The sequence below is a fragment of the Haliotis cracherodii genome, unplaced genomic scaffold, assembly GCF_022045235.1.
Source record: "Haliotis cracherodii isolate W230 unplaced genomic scaffold, xgHalCrac1.p SCAF_10, whole genome shotgun sequence".
NCBI lineage: Eukaryota > Metazoa > Mollusca > Gastropoda > Lepetellida > Haliotidae > Haliotis > Haliotis cracherodii.
The window spans coordinates 26,828,083-26,845,131 of record NW_027266265.1 but is presented as its reverse complement, the minus strand read 5'-3'; the positions used below and the strand labels follow the sequence as shown (position 1 = coordinate 26,845,131).

The window sequence follows — 17,049 nt, the reverse complement described above, 5'->3', positions numbered from 1 at the left end:
AACACAAATAAATCTAGGTTGGACAAGTATTCTGGTTCACTACACAAGTATTCTGATCCAAAAGACATGTATGCTGATCCACTAGACAATAGGGCTGCAACGAATACACAGAGGCGAATACGACTCATATCATGAATATAGGGTAACGAATACAAATATTTATTTATTTATTTATTTGACCTGGTTGGACAATTATTAATATATCATACATTTACATACTGCATTTATCCAGGTACTAGTATCTGCTCAAATACCACAATGACTGGTGACCACAAAACTGTCAAATATATATATAGGAGTGTCTTTAAAGATATCTCTGCATACAATATGTTCTTACGGACATTTTTAGGTACAGGGTATGTAGATGCTCATGACTTATTCATAAATGTTCAATTCTAGTGACCACGAATAACGAATTTAATTCATGAATGGATACGGTTCGATTTACCGAATACGAACCGAATACGCGAATGAATCGTAACAGCCCTGCTAGACAAACATGCCAGTCCACTAGACAAATATGCTGATGTTCAGCAATATATCCCAGGAACCCTTCTGAATACAGACCCTGGCTTGAACATATAGTAATGGTGCCTTGCTCTGACAAAAGATCCTGTCAGGGTGACAAGCAAAGGATACTGGTTCCTTGCTCTGACCAAAGATCCTGTCAGTCTGACAAGCAAAGGATACTGGTTCCTTGCTCTGACCAAGGATCCTGTCAGGGTGACAAGCAAAGGATACTGGTTCCTTGCTCTGACCAAGGATCCTGTCAGGGTGACAAGCAAAGGATACTAGTGCCTTGCTCTGACCAAGGATCCTGTCAGGGTGACAAGCAAAGGATACTGGTTCCTTGCTCTGACCAAGGATCCTGTCAGGGTGACAAGCAAAGGATACTGGTTCCTTGTTTTGACCAAGGATCCTGTCAGGATGACAAGCAAAGGATACTGGTTCCTTGCTCTGACCAAGGATCCTGTCAGGGTGACAAGCAAAGGATACTAGTGCCTTGCTCTGACCAAGGATCCTGTCAGGGTGACAAGCAAAGGATACTAGTGCCTTGCTCTGACCAAGGATCCTGTCAGGGTGACAAGCAAAGGATACTAGTGCCTTGCTCTGACCAAGGATCCTGTCAGGGTGACAAGCAAAGGATACTAGTGCCTTGCTCTGACCAAGGATCCTGTCAGGGTGACAAGCAAAGGATACTGGTTCCTTGCTTTGACCAAGGATCCTGTCAGGGTGACAAGCAAAGGATACTGGTTCCCTGCTCTGACCAAGGATCCTGTCTGAGTGACAAGCAAAGGATACTGGTTCCTTGCTCTGACCAAGGATCCTGTCAGGATGACAAGCAAAGGATACTGGTTCCTTGCTCTGACCAAGGATCCTGTCAGGGTGACAAGCAAAGGATACTGGTTCGTTGCTCTGACCAAGGATCCTGTCAGGGTGACAAGCAAAGGATACTGGTTCGTTGCTCTGACCAAGGATCCTGTCAGGGTGACAAGCAAAGGATACTGGTTCCTTGCTCTGACCAAGGATCCTGTCAGGGTGACAAGCAAAGGATACTGGTTCCCTGCTCTGACCAAGGATCCTGTCTGAGTGACAAGCAAAGGATACTGGTTCCTTGCTCTGACCAAGGATCCTGTAGATCTGTAGACTTTTTCTGTACTGGGATCTCCTCAGAATCATAACAGTGATCTAATACTGGTGACATATTCAACCCATCAAACCGCACAAGAACAAGACAAATAAATGCATGAACCTTCGCGACCAGATTTCCAAAGGTTCAAGTTTTTGACAATTTGTATTTCAAAACTCATAACACAACATACCTCAGTTGTCAGTCCAACCAAGGTGGTGCAGGTGCTTTGAAGTGAAAATTCATATATATTTGCGGTTTGCACATTTATCTATTTATTCCACATTTGATACTTCAACATATTATAACAGTCATAAATTTATTAATGTATTGAATTTATTATCAATATCAAGAATTCAAATGTGGGATATCACATAATTGCTTAAAACCTTCCAATAAAGAGATAATTCATAACATAAATTCATATTTGTTTTAAATATCTAAAAGTAATAAGTTTCACATGGATAAAGAAATACAGAATTATGATATTAGTGCATCAGTTATTGATATCAAGAAATACTGCCAAAAGTTTAGATGTTTTGAACTTTGAGATGTAAGATTTGCATTTATTTTTAATGGCCCAAGTTTGTTTGGCATAGACCCACTCCAATACAAAGCATTAGTCTATTTAGTTTTTATGACTGCAAAGTATATTGACTTGAACACAAATCACCCATCGTTATCATCAAAAATGTGCAACTGATTCTGTTATCACTGTTGAGTGTGTGTGTAAATTCTTCCTGAGAGAGTTCTCTTGCTGTCAATGTTTCATATCAGAAGTCACAGTGAAGCCCTTCTCACAGAGATTGGGTTCTGGGATTGTTCCATTTGTGATCCTTAGCATGTTGTCATGGTCTTATAAATCCTACAGCAATATTGGGAGGTCTTTCTGTAAAATGGCCACACTATTCCCAAAACGCTGGGCAGTCAATGCCATATATGGGACTTGTTTTCTCATGGCAATAGAACTCAATAAATACATGCCTGAAAAGATAAGAAAACCTACCCTTGGTGTAAACATGTGAAGAAGTCCATCTGTTGCCCCTCTCAGAGTTATACCCCTTCCGAAGAAGATGATAAGCACCACATAGGGAAATATTGCTGTGAAATACACCACCTGAAACCCAAAACAAAGGGAAATATTGCTGTGAAATACCGGTACACCACTATCTGCACACAAGATAGGGAAATATTGCTGTGAAATACCGGTACACCACTATCTGCACACAAGATAGGGAAATATTGCTGTGAAAGTCAGCGATTATCCTGAAACTTTTTACCTATGAGAGAAAAATCTCCCCTGGTCCAAAAGCAATGAAACTTTTTGGCGTATCATGAAATATTTTATCTTCAAACTGTATTTGACTTTTGCCTATTGTTACTCAAATTATAATGTAATTAATGTTACTAGATTATATAGATATATCCTACCGTATCCTAATTTGGAATACATAATTATTCAACTGCGAATATTTAATAATATGTGTACAATATTGGATAATGAACACTGTCAACTGAATTAAAATACTAATTACATAATATTTATGTATTTCTGTTCATTGTCGACCTTAGGTGGAATTATTTGCGAGTACAATTATAGATTGTTTAACAGACATATTTAGTGTGATCAACTGTTCATAAGGCTGGCCTGCGGGAGACAACAATCTGCTGTTATTAGATTAATAGCTCTTCGACAGTGTGTGTTATATTGTAATCGAATATATTCAGTGTGATAAGGCATGAAATTAAGCCTGTTGCAAATAGGAGAATAGGAGCTTCATGCACAATCATGGCCATAAAGAATGAATAATTTGTTTTCCAGCCCAGTCTGCCTCACATCCTCTTACTGTAGCTATGTCTGTTCTCTTCTTTCTCCTACTCAATGAAATACAACATATAGGCCTACATAATCCCACTGAACATTGACAGTTAGGATTTGAACAGTTTGTCCAAAACGTAAAATATTAAAATGCAATGCTAAAGTCCATAAATATGGTTATCAATATAAAGAATAAGTTGTAAAAATAATACCAGACAGGATAGTAGGTTTGATGTCTACAAGCCTTAAATATTAATAGACAGGTTGGTAGCTCTAAGAGGTTCTTGTGTTAGAAAATTGATCATCGATCAAATAATCAAACATCTGCCAGTGTATTAACTTACCTTTCCTGAAGACTTAATTCCCTTGCAGATACAGCAATAGACAACAATCCACGAGAATATAAGACACAACAGCATCTTCCACTTGACACCATCTGCATCATCAATTCCCGATGATATGTCAAGAGCGTTTCGGTACCAGAAGTATGATGTTGATCCCCCTATTTTGCACTCTGGGACAATGATGCTAATGTTGGGAGCAGTTGTGATGGAGGGACAGGAGGACCAGGGTAGGGGACTCTGAAAGGAGTGGAACAGGTAGAAGAAACACCACATGATGATGGCGTTGTAGTAGAGGGCCACCATGAAGGACGTCACTGCGCTTGCGATGCCGACGCCACCCATGAGAGGGTGGATCTCGTTCCACACTCCAACACTGCCTTGACGGAGCTTTTGTCCAATGGCCAGTTCGAGGTACAGAAGGGGCATGCCCTCCACAAACAGCATGACAAAGTAGGGGATGAGGAACGCTCCTGAAACAAAGGAGAACGCTGTGAGCTGCTGCTCTCAACACTAGTCTGTCTGTCTGTCTGTCTGACCAGTGTCTGTTAGGTCAAATTAATTAATGTTTCCCATTTGGAATGAGAATCTGTCATGAAGCTGTTTACTTTTCATCTTTGCTTCCTAAATGTCCCAGAAATGAAACCACCATTAACCAGTCTGATGACATTTGTTTGAGGGAACACATGCCTACCACAATACAAATGCAACCAGATACCATCATGCCTCCAGGTAGCCAAATAAGGACTGAACCTAAATTGACCCCTGGTCTAATGTATTATACTTCTGGTCGGAGAAAACACATAACTCTTTTTAGACCCGAGATGATCTGCCGTAAAAAGGCAACTATGCTGTCGTAAGAGGCGACTTTGTTGATGCATGTCATCGTATCCCAATTGTGTAGAATGATGCTCTTGATGTTAATCACTGGATTGCTTGGTCCGGACTTATTTATGGAATATTGCTGAGTGAGGCATTAAACAAACATACAAACAAACAAACAAACATACAAACAAACAAACAAACACATGTCACTTGGAGTATGAGTACACAAAAGTACCAGAGGTACAGCTGCTCACCTATATTGATGAATTGTCCAGTCACAGAATGTGCTAAACTATATTGAATAGAACAAAATTATAGCAGCCATTTGAAATTATTAAAATGAAAACCTTTCTTCAAGGTTAAGATGGTTCTTATGAATGTCTTCCAAATATTTCATAGAATATTTCCCGCAAAGGTATTGTCCAATCGTTTGAAAGAAGAGGTAGGCACAAATGCAGTATATATGCGTCACAAACATGTGCTGTGGTATTGGATATTTTAAATTGAAGAAAATAAAAAATTGAATACGTTGTAGTGATATATAGACATGTGGAAATATGATATTGGTCTGTTGAGAAGAAGAAAAGACACATGACTTGAGGTCACCTTGGCAATGTCCAGATTGTGGTCTTGCCTGTGGACATGCTGAAAGGTGGCTGTTTTATTCCCTTTCCCCTAGATGTCACAAAACAACACATTCAAACAACACTGTAATCATACAGTTTTGCTTTATAACCATGTCCTAGCTGGCAGTTGATCACTTGCTTGACAAAGGTACAATCCTATATACCGAAACACGGCACTGAAAGTTGAAAATGCATTGTCAATCTTGTGTTCATTCTTAGGTTGATATGAACCAAGTTTCTTCTGCCTACATTAAAAACTTCTTGAAGTATGATAAAACATTTTCCTTTGTATGCAAATATATCCAAGAAGAATAAAAGCATATTCATCTATGAGAATCGCCAATGATTTCATAATGACCAGTTTGTGTGTTTTCAGTGCTGTGATACTGACTATATCAGACATGAAAACCACATGCAGGCACAAAATGATGACTCCCAGGGGGAAAGTTCACTATAAATATTTCAGGATGTCAACATCAGAATGTTAATTTCATATCATACTGTTTGTAAATTAGTTACTGTTTTAAAACCAGTTGGTAGTGACAAATACTAATGAAATTGCAAAATGAACAAAGAATTTTTATATTTTTACTTTATGCAATTGTGCTGCATGGCAACAAGCTGTATGCTGTATACAAACGAGGGCCATTATCTGACTGGAACATGCATCATTTATCTCAAACTTTTCAGATAAAATTCATAGTTTTAAAACATCATTTTAAGAACAAATTTCAAATTGAAAATGAATTAATTTTATTAAATGTAAATACAAAAATGTGCTGCCAGGATCAATACTGTTTGATAATTGATTATTGGAATTTGCACATGTTTTCGACAAATTTCTTCAAAGGACTGAAATTACATATATGTTACTGCAGCACAAACTGTCCCCATGCAATGAATCATTTTATACAGCTAACTAGTCCAGCAATTTATGCTATTCAGGTATTATGTTTCAGCAATTAATCCCTTGTCCCAAACATAGTGAGAATAAATTACTATGACACCCTTCATACATATTTTTCAGATAATCTACGGTAGAGGTGGACATGTTTCATGTATCCAAGTGATTCCCGCTTCATAGACCCCAGTGAGGTGCTATGGAGATAGTGACGACTGATTGGTCAGGTCAGTTAAAAATGACAATTTGAACCAAAGAAAGTGAATGAGGTCAGTATGTAATGGTATGACCCATAAAAATAGGAAACATTAGATCTCTGCAGGAGAAAAGGAAGGCACCTTTCAGACATGTATTACGAGTTCAGAATTCTATCTGTAAACATGACAAATTAAAGTGTTTAGACTGAAAATGGGTAATAAATCGAATAATCCACTTCGTACAAGTGATAATGGAATATATGTCACTCTTCAATTAACCTTAATTTCCCTTGTTATATGATTTCCTTGTTGGTCATATAATAAAGGCACAACAAGCGTGCGCATGCACGCACGCACGCACGCCCACACAACCCCCCATTCTTCAGGTTGCTGCAACACCTATGCTCATGACTGAACATCTCAACATATAATCTCATCATGAGAAAAACATGCCAAAGCTCAGCTTCCTCAGTCCGGCAAATGCAGATGAGATGACATTTACAGGGCCAAAAAAGCATTTTGAGAGAAATTCAGGTCATTACATAACATTTTTATCAGAAATGACAGAGTAATCTTCACAAATTTTCAATATAGCTGCCATTCTGGCAGGACTGAAAATCAGATTCAAACCTCTTGATCACACACAGCTACCATCCTTTTTACAAAACAAGCATGTGATGTCAAGCAAGATTGCCAGAAAGGTAGACAAGCAAGCCATGACATAACCACTTGATTTTCAGGGGTCAGGTGAGCTAAAAACTGGTGCATGACTAAGTGAATTTGTCCTACAATAAGGTATTGGATTCATTGGAAATATGAATTATGGCATCTTCCCAATTCTATGAAACATGTTGTAAAGCAAACATTGAACTCAGTGTATTACATCTCCATTCTTCTATCCTACTTTCCCTGGACACATCCAACACCGAGGCTTAATTTCCTATGTGCCAAGCATCTCTATCACCATTAAACAGATCGAAGATATACACTGCATGATGAAGGATGCCTCCATTCATCTGCCATGGTATGTACTTGTCTGCTTGTACAGATGTGCAGGGAGATGAATCACAGTGCAGGTGACAAGCCAAGCAGTCTCATGGTCATCCGACAGTTGGCTGATTCACTATCCATCAAGGGACATAATTACAAAGGATAATTAGGTTGCTGGACAATTAGCTTCCAAATTACCTTGCTGTACAATTACCTTCCAATTACCTCGCAGTACAACTACCTTCCAATTACTTCGCAGTACAATTACCTTCCAAATTACCTTGCTGTACAATTACCTTCCAAATTACCTTGCTGTACAATTACCTTCCAAATTACCTTGCTGTACAATTATCTTCCAAATTACCTTGCTGTACAATTATCTTCCAAATTACCTTGCTGTACAATTACCTTCCAAATTACTTTGCTGTACAATTATCTTCCAAATTACCTTGCTGTACAATTACCTTTGAATTACCTTTGGAGTGAGTATGATTTTACGCCAATTTTAGCAATATTCCAGCAATAACACAGCGGTGGGAAGACACCAGAAATGGGCTTCACACATTGTACCCATGTCGGGAATTGAACGTGGGTCTTCGGTTTGACGAGCGAAGGCTTAAACCACTAGGCTACCTGACCGCCCCTTGGTGTACAATTACCTTCCAATTATCTCGCAGTACAATTACCTTCTAATTACCTTACTTTAGCACTCTCTTGGTACTGAACTTTTTTGACATAAAAATATCTTTTTGCTACAATGTCTGATTGCTTGATTTACATGAAATTTCCAACTTTGATGAAAATAAACAGGAAATTCAAAGGTGTTTTTTACCATAAATTTCACACCAAATTTTGATTTTGTCTTTTGATTCCTTGATGGCAGCAATTTGACTTCTTTTCATGCCTGAGTCTTTACAAACACAATTCCGAGTTTACAAGTGTCCATTACAATAACTATAACAAGGGTATTTTAGAAAAAGGGTTTTTGGTATTTACTTAAAATGTAGTTTACTAAACTAAGCTTTTGGGTAACATATAGACGCATATGAGAGAAGTGATTGAACAGGGTGAGGGCATAACCCCCAGGGCAAGTGATTATGGATTTTGCTTTTATTAGTCACTAGTGTGAGATTAGTAGAATTCAGTCTTGCAATAAAGATGACAGAAGAAATAGATGGATGGAACAAAATTGTTAGATTAGTGGTGATCAAATATTTATGAATACTACTGCTTGACTGGAATGTCTAAATAACAGGATTAAGTATCTTTTCGGCGCCTTCCAGTCTGGCAGAAGTAGTTGAGGGATTTGATAAGATGAGTATGTCCAAGTTGACCAATGACTTAAAGAGGTAATCAAATTGGTTTGTCCGAAAAGCTTGATGGTAAAACTAATTATTATGGAAATTGGGGAATGACCATTATGACTCATTTCTCATGATGTCAAATGTGAATTTGGAGGGAGGAGCTAAAATTATCATCGATAGTATTTTGTTAGTTGTCCGAGAGTGGTGCGGGGAGTCGGGAGCATACAGCTGAACAGAACGGTTCTCTGTAGGTTTTGGGATCCCGAGTCAGAAAAGAAGTAGAGTTAACGTTCATCAGAAAAACCATCAGGCTCTTCAACCATCATCTAGGTATGTGTTGTATCTATATCAGGCAACAACAAGAATATATCTGAGGACCATGTGTGTGTATTTATGATTAACTCTATCATAAATAAAAAGGACTGGAGCAAACCATCTGACTTGTGATTTCGAAAGAGAGCTACATCATCCCTAGAACGAAGGAGTAGTTGATAAGTAGAAGTGACCATAGGTAGAAGGGTAAAGTACCCGGAACCTAAGGTTACATATGGTGGAGATGCGGGGAATTTAGGAATAACATAGCCACTAGGGCTGGGACGGGTAACTCGGGTACCCGGGTCGGGTGGGTACTGAGTAGGACCTGGGTACCCACCGGACTACCCGGACCTGTGGTTAGTCATATATTGTTTAATGGCAAAAATGATCTAGAACACTATGGTTACACTACAAGTCACTAATGTTCGCATTTCTTTTTGACTATGCTACCATTCCTTCTGACTTTTCATATGGTTGAATAAACATATAACTTAAGTCAACCTCAGTGTATGCATGACCAGATCATTCAATAGATGTATCTAAATACGTTTTGCAAGTGCTGTGATAAAAAAAAATAATTCCCAATCGGACATTTTGTATCTCTTGAGACCTACAGTAGGAACCTGAAGTGTATTGGGTAATAGGGGGTGGGAGCCCTGGTAGTAAATTTGGACTCATCCCAGCCCTAATAGCCACCATGTCTAGAGATATTTAAGACGATTTCTAAATACACGCCAACAATCCTGATTACTGATTATTGAAATTGTGATGAAGAATAGGTCAGCAGTACCTCATGACTGTCTCCCAGGAGATTGTAGGGAAGAATAGGTCAGCAGCACCTCATGACTGTCTCCCTGGAGATTGTGAGGAAGAATAGGTCAGCATTACCTCATGACTGTCTCCCTGGAGATTGTGAGGAAGAATAGGTCAAAGGTACCTCATGACTGTCTCCCTGGAGATTGTGAGGAAGAATAGGTCAGCATTACCTCATGACTGTCTCCCTGGAGATTGTGAGGAAGAATAGGTCAGCATTACCTCATGACTGTCTCCCTGGAGATTGTGAGGAAGAATAGGTCAGCATTACCTCATGACTGTCTCCCTGGAGATTGTGAGGAAGAATACGTCACCAGTACCTCATGACTGTCTCCCTGGAGATTGTTGGGAAGAATACGTCATCAGTACCTCATGACTGTCTCCCTGGAGATTGTTGGGAAGAATACGTCACCAGTACCTCATGACTGTCTCCCTGGAGATTGTGAGGAAGAATACGTCACCAGTACCTCATGACTGTCTCCCTGGAGATTGTGGGAAAAAATAGGTCACCAGTACCTCATGACTGTCTCCCTGGAGATTGTGAGGAAGAAAAGGTCAGCAGTACTCATGACTGTCTCCCTGGAGATTGTGAGGAAGAATAGGTCACCAGTACCTCATGACTGTCTCCCTGGAGATTGTGAGGAAGAATAGGTCACCAGTACCTCATGACTGTCTCCCTGGAGAATGTGGGGAAGAATATGTCACCAGAACCTCATGACTGTCTCCCTGGAGATTGTAGGGAAGAATAGGTCAGCATTACCTCATGACTGTCTCCCTGGAGAATGTGGGGAAGAATAGGTCAGCAGTACCTCATGACTGTCTCCCTGGAGATTGTTGGGAAGAATAGGTCAGCATTACCTCATGACTGTCTCCCTGGAGAATGTGGGGAAGAATATGTCACCAGAACCTCATGACGAATAGGTCACCAGCATATATATACGCCATGATGACAAAATCATACCACAGACATCCTTGACAATGCTTAAGACAAGAATTGGGAACTGGGGATCTTATCTTCCTTAGAATCCCAATGTGAATTTATCAAAATGAAGACTCAAGCCTGAACAAATCCAACCATACAGTAGTGAGCTACCAATGATGGGACCTGTGAAGATCTGGGCTAGAATAGGTCTTTAGCAACCCATGCTTGTCATTAGAGGCGACTATGCTTGTTTTGAGAGGCGACTAACAGGCTTGGGTGGTCATGCTCGCTGACTTGGTTGATGCACATCATCGTATCCCATATATAGATGCTCATAATATCAATCCCCCCACTGTCTGGTCCAGACTTGATTATTTAATGCCCTTAGACTGGGGGGCATTAGTGGGGCATTTGTGGGGCACTATGTGTTGATCCGCCAAGATTAAATTCTAGTCATCATGGTTATGACCTCGACATTGCCATAGCCATGTAAGCATCTTCAACATGCATTACTCCGGGCTATTCGCATTAAGATCACATGACGCAAATACAAGGACCCCCCGACAATTCCACCTCACACCATTCTACTACTACTGTGTCCAACTTTTACACCACAACACAAGTGCTGAAATAACATGTCACTCACATTGTTTGACATGCATGCTATCACATAAACATTATGTTAGACAGGTGTGCACAACTGAAGTCACTGGGTTTTTCAAGGTGAATCAGCAACCATAGTGTTGCACAATTCACTGATTTTTAAAGTTCAAAAAGAATTGCGTTAGGATATGTTTTGAATACCAACAATCATTGCTATAGGAGTGACACAATAATGTAAAATCAAATCTTAACTTGCTTACTATGAGGCGGGGTGAATGGGGTTTAATGTCACGTTCAAGATTATTGCACTATATAGAGATATGCATGTGTGTCTGTCTGCTTGTACTAGGCCAGACTAATGCCAATTTCATAGTGCTAGTCTACTGAGATAACATGCCGCAGTTTAACATGAATACCCTACTTAGGCACAGAATACTGACCTATCCTTGTTTCATAGCCCTTAATGCCAAGCACCAGACAGGGAAACAACAAGTTTTATTTGTTTGTTGTTTAACGCTGCACTCACAATATTCCAGCTATATCACAGCAGTCTGAAAAATACTGAGTCTGGACCAGACAATCCAGTGACTGACATGATGAGCATCGATCCATGCAATTATGATACGATGACATGTATCAACCAAGTCTGGGAGCCATGAGTGAGTCGCCTCTGATGACAAGCATAGTCACCTTCTACAGCAAGCATGGGTTGCTGAAGACCTATTCTACCCCGGATCTTCATGGCAAGCATGGGTTGCTGAAGACCTATTCTACCCCGGATCTTTACGGCAAGCATGGGTTGCTGAAGACCTATTCTACCCGAGATCTTCACGGGTCATAACAAGTACCATTTACAACATCTTTTACTTGTTGTTTGTAAAGATGGTAATATCCCGGCGGACGCTCTACCACGAGGCCACAGAGGCGGTCTCCCTCACTAGACACACGAGGCTACCCCTACTACTGTCTGCCCCTGCCGTCAACAAGGGGGATGACACACTAGGCTACTCCTACTACTGTCTGCCCCAGCTGTCAACAAGGGGAATGACAGACTAGGCTACTACTACTACTGTCTGCCCCAGCTGTCAACAAGGGGGATGACACACGAGGCTACTCCTACTACTGTCTGCCCCAGCCGTCAACAAGGGGGATGACACACTAGGCTACTCCTACTACTGTCTGCCCCAGCTGTCAACAAGGGGAATGACAGACTAGGCTACTCCTACTACTGTCTGCCCCAGCTGTCAACAAGGGGGATGACACACTAGGCTACTCCTACAACTGTCTGCCCGAGCAGTCAACAAGGGGAATGACACACTAGGCTACTCCTACTACTGTCTGCCCGAGCAGTCAACAAGGGGGAAGACACACTAGGCTACCCCTACTACTGTCTGCCCCAGTCGTCAACAAGGGGGATGACACACTAGGCTACCCCTACTACTGTCTCCCCCTGCAGTCAACAAGGGGGAAGACACACTAGGCTACCCCTACTACTGTCTGCCCCTGCCGTCAACAAGGGGGATGACACACTAGGCTACCCCTACTACTGTCTCCCCCTGCAGTCAACAAGGGGGAAGACACACTAGGCTACCCCTACTACTGTCTGCCCCAGTCGTCAACAAGGGGGATGACACACTAGGCTACCCCTACTACTGTCTCCCCCTGCAGTCAACAAGGGGGAAGACACACTAGGCTACCCCTACTACTGTCTGCCCCTGCAGTCAACAAGGGGAATGACAGACTAGGCCACTCCTACTACTGTCTGCCCCTGCCGTCAACAAGGGGGATGACACACTAGGCTACTCCTACTACTGTCTGACCGAGCAGTCAACAAGGGGGATGACACATGAGGCTACCCCTACCACTGTCTGCCCCTGCCGTCAACAAGGGGGATGACACACGAGGCTACCCCTACCACTGTCTGCCCCAGTCGTCAACAAGGGGGATGACACACGAGGCTACCCCTACCACTGTCTGCCCCAGCTGTCAACAAGGGGGATGACACACGAGGCTACTCCTACAACTGTCTGCCCGAGCAGTCAACAAGGGGAATGACACACTAGGCTACTCCTACTACTGTCTGCCCGAGCAGTCAACAAGGGGGAAGACACACTAGGCTACCCCTACTACTGTCTGCCCCAGTCGTCAACAAGGGGGATGACACACTAGGCTACCCCTACTACTGTCTCCCACTGCAGTCAACAAGGGGGAAGACACACTAGGCTACCCCTACTACTGTCTGCCCCTGCAGTCAACAAGGGGAATGACAGACTAGGCCACTCCTACTACTGTCTGCCCCTGCAGTCAACAAGGGGGATGACACACTAGGCTACTCCTACTACTGTCTGACCGAGCAGTCAACAAGGGGGATGACACATGAGGCTACCCCTACCACTGTCTGCCCCTGCCGTCAACAAGGGGGATGACACACGAGGCTACCCCTACCACTGTCTGCCCCAGTCGTCAACAAGGGGGATGACACACGAGGCTACCCCTACCACTGTCTGCCCCAGCCGTCAACAAGGGGGATGACACACGAGGCTACTCCTACTACTGTCTGCCCCAGCCGTCAACAAGGGGGATGACACACTAGGCTACCCCTACTACTGTCTGCCCCTGCAGTCAACAAGGGGGATGACACACGAGGCTACCCCTACCACTGTCTGCCCCAGCCGTCAACAAGGGGGATGACACACGAGGCTACTCCTACTACTGTCTGCCCCAGCCGTCAACAAGGGGGATGACACACTAGGCTACCCCTACTACTGTCTGCCCCTGCAGTCAACAAGGGTGATGACAAACTAGGCTACTCCTACTACTGTCTGCCCCTGCAGTCAACAAGGGGGATGACACACTAGGCTACTCCTACTACTGTCTGCCCCTGCAGTCAACAAGGGGGATGACACACGAGGCTACTCCTACTACTGTCTGCCCCAGCCGTCAACAAGGGGGATGACACACTAGGCTACTCCTACTACTGTCTGCCCCTGCCGTCAACAAGGGGGATGACACACTAGGCTACTCCTACTACTGTCTGCCCCTGCAGTCAACAAGGGGGATGACACACTAGGCTACTCCTACTACTGTCTGCCCCTGCAGTCAACAAGGGGGATGACACACTAGGCTACTCCTACTACTGTCTGCCCCTGCAGTCAACAAGGGGGATGACACACGAGGCTACTCCTACTACTGTCTGCCCCAGCTGTCAACAAGGGGGATGACACACTAGGCTACTCCTACTACTGTCTGCCCCTGCAGTCAACAAGGGGGATGACACACTAGGCTACTCCTACTACTGTCTGCCCCAGCCGTCAACAAGGGGATGACACACTAGGCTACCCCTACTACTGTCAGTGAAGTTTGGCATGTATTTCTTAGTAAAAACAATGACTGCAACTTATGAACTTAAATGCTGTTCAGGATGCCTGAACATATTTGAAACTTCTAACATCAATAATCCTTTTATATTCCTTTTACAGGATTGGTAGCTTTTACTAAAACTAATTTTGTTTGTTGTTTTAACACCGCACTCAGCAATACTACAGCTTTATTGCAGCGGCCTTTAAATAATAGAGTCTGAGAAAGTAAGTTGGGTTTAATGCTGTTTTGAACAGTATTCCAGTTATATCCCGCCATGTCAGCTTAATGTAGGAGGAAAGCCCGAAGTCATACAGGTCTCAGACGTTTACCACTTTGGTCAAATCCTTGAGGATGAGTATGGTGCTGATAAACCTAGAAACATAATTGGGGTGAACTGGGATTCAAACCCATATCATAGGTTTCTGGCGCGCCCAAGGGACGGAAGTCTGCACAACGAATTACAGTGCCTTACACGACTTGGAAAATCATCCCCCTTAGTAGAGTTGGAACTAGACAATGCAGTGATTGACATCATGCGCATCAATCTACCCAGTTGGGAATTTGATGACATGCATCAACCAAGTCAGTCAGTCTGACTACCCAATCTGGTTAGTCACCTCTTACAACAAGCATGGTTTTTGCTGAAGACCAATTCTAACTGAGATTTTCACTGGGTATAATAAAACTGTGATTATTAATAAAAGAAAACATTCTGTGTGTTGTTCAAATATTCTTTTCGCTCCATGCATCAAGAAAATCAGTTTGTTTCTGTGAGCCCATTTAAGGGACGAAGAGCCCATATTTCACAAAATATTTGACAGAACATCAATTATGTCCAGTGGACAACCATTTTTATTTGTAAAACCTGCGGCAAAACTATGTGTTTCAACATACATAACTGTGGTAGTTCAAATCAATATTCACATATTTCCCCGTAAATATTTTCAAAACAAAATCATCATGTGTAATGAACAGACGCTGCCGAAATATGGCTTTTATAATATAGCGTAAAAACAAACTCACTCACTGACTGACTAACTGCATTTTCCCACTTGTTCAGAAAAATACACCGAAATACAACCTCGGAACAAATATGTATTTTTGTTCAATACACAATACGTTTTTGATTATGTTGCGTAAATACATAGAAGACATGTTCAGTACTGTGATACACATCGCCGTTTTCTAACGAGTTCTGTCGCACCTGTCAACTGTTAACAATTAAACTTTCCACGGAGCTGACCTAAATATTGAGGACAATATCCTCATTCCCCCTCAACTCCCTTCCATCAACTTGCCGCGAAATTTCCCATGTTGTGACCACTGCGTGTATCCTTCCGTGACAGTCGCCCCGCGAGTTGTGTGGCGGTCATTCGTAACGCCACAAGCATAGCTTACCAGGAACGCACAACCAACAAATAAATAAACACGTGCATATTCGCACGTGAATAGCAAGACACGCAACATGATGACGGTGGCACGTGAGCTTGTCAGTTTCAAGGATGTTCACTTGGCGCGTTTACGCGGATGTACTGGAGTCTGGTGCACACTTGCATCATCACCACTGATGCTTGTTGTCAGGTCAGAAAGTATTGCAACCACGTGGCCGGGTGTAAGTCAGAACGACCTGGAATTCTAACTCATGTTTACGGTCATTATATAAAAGGGAAAAATAATATCTTACCTCCTCCATGCTTTTGGGTCAAATATGGAAATCTCCACACATTCCCAAGTCCTACGGCATAGCTGATAACCATGAAAAAATACTGAATCTTGCTATCCCAGGCAGCTCGTGGGGGGTCGCCCTCTGTAATGATCGCAGGGCTCTCCATGGAATCTGCATTCAAAGGAGCGGTTAATTCAGGATTGTTTTCAAGGTTTTCATCGTTTTTCTTCCCCATTTTGAAAGTTAGCTACGACACCCTACTGTACCAAAGCACTGACTGACGTACAATATAGCGAGGCGGGCGAGTCGACTCTTGCGGGGGTGTCAGAACTACGATATTTATACGTATGTATTTGGAATAAAAAAGCCAGATTGTACGTAGTATCTACCTGTTACAAGTATATATGATTAAATGTGTTGTTTCCTTAGCGTATCATATAAGTATTTGCCCTATACGTGTTTTGTGGAAGTCCATTATTGGATTATATAGTATTTTGTCGGACATATTATATGTAACCACATTTTCAATTCATCCCAATTCAATTGCTTATAACTGGAATGTGTACAGTTGAAACTACATTCACTTGGTTATGAGTGGTCAACCCGTCACCGTGACGGGATTCCCAATATGGCGGCCAGTGTGCCTACTAGGAATCCCGTCATTTGCCCTCCGTCCACAATTATTTTACTTCTTTGCATTCTGCAATGACATGACAAGCCACAACAATTAATGTCGC

At 42.2% G+C, this 17,049-nt stretch overlaps 1 protein-coding gene across 1 annotated transcript in view; it reads right to left on the bottom strand.

Moving 5' to 3' along the window:
• LOC139454216 (sodium- and chloride-dependent transporter XTRP3-like) overlaps positions 1-16,572 on the bottom strand; it is a 44,985-nt gene extending 28,413 nt beyond the window's left edge. The window contains exons 1-3 of the mRNA XM_071235793.1: positions 16,331-16,572; positions 3,794-4,263; positions 2,637-2,747 (exon numbers count right to left, since the gene is read on the bottom strand). Coding sequence (XP_071091894.1) covers positions 2,637-2,747; positions 3,794-4,263; positions 16,331-16,547 — 798 coding nt within the window. The 5' untranslated portion in view covers positions 16,548-16,572. The remainder of the gene's footprint in view (positions 1-2,636; positions 2,748-3,793; positions 4,264-16,330) is intronic.
• Positions 16,573-17,049: the final 477 nt, after the last annotated feature.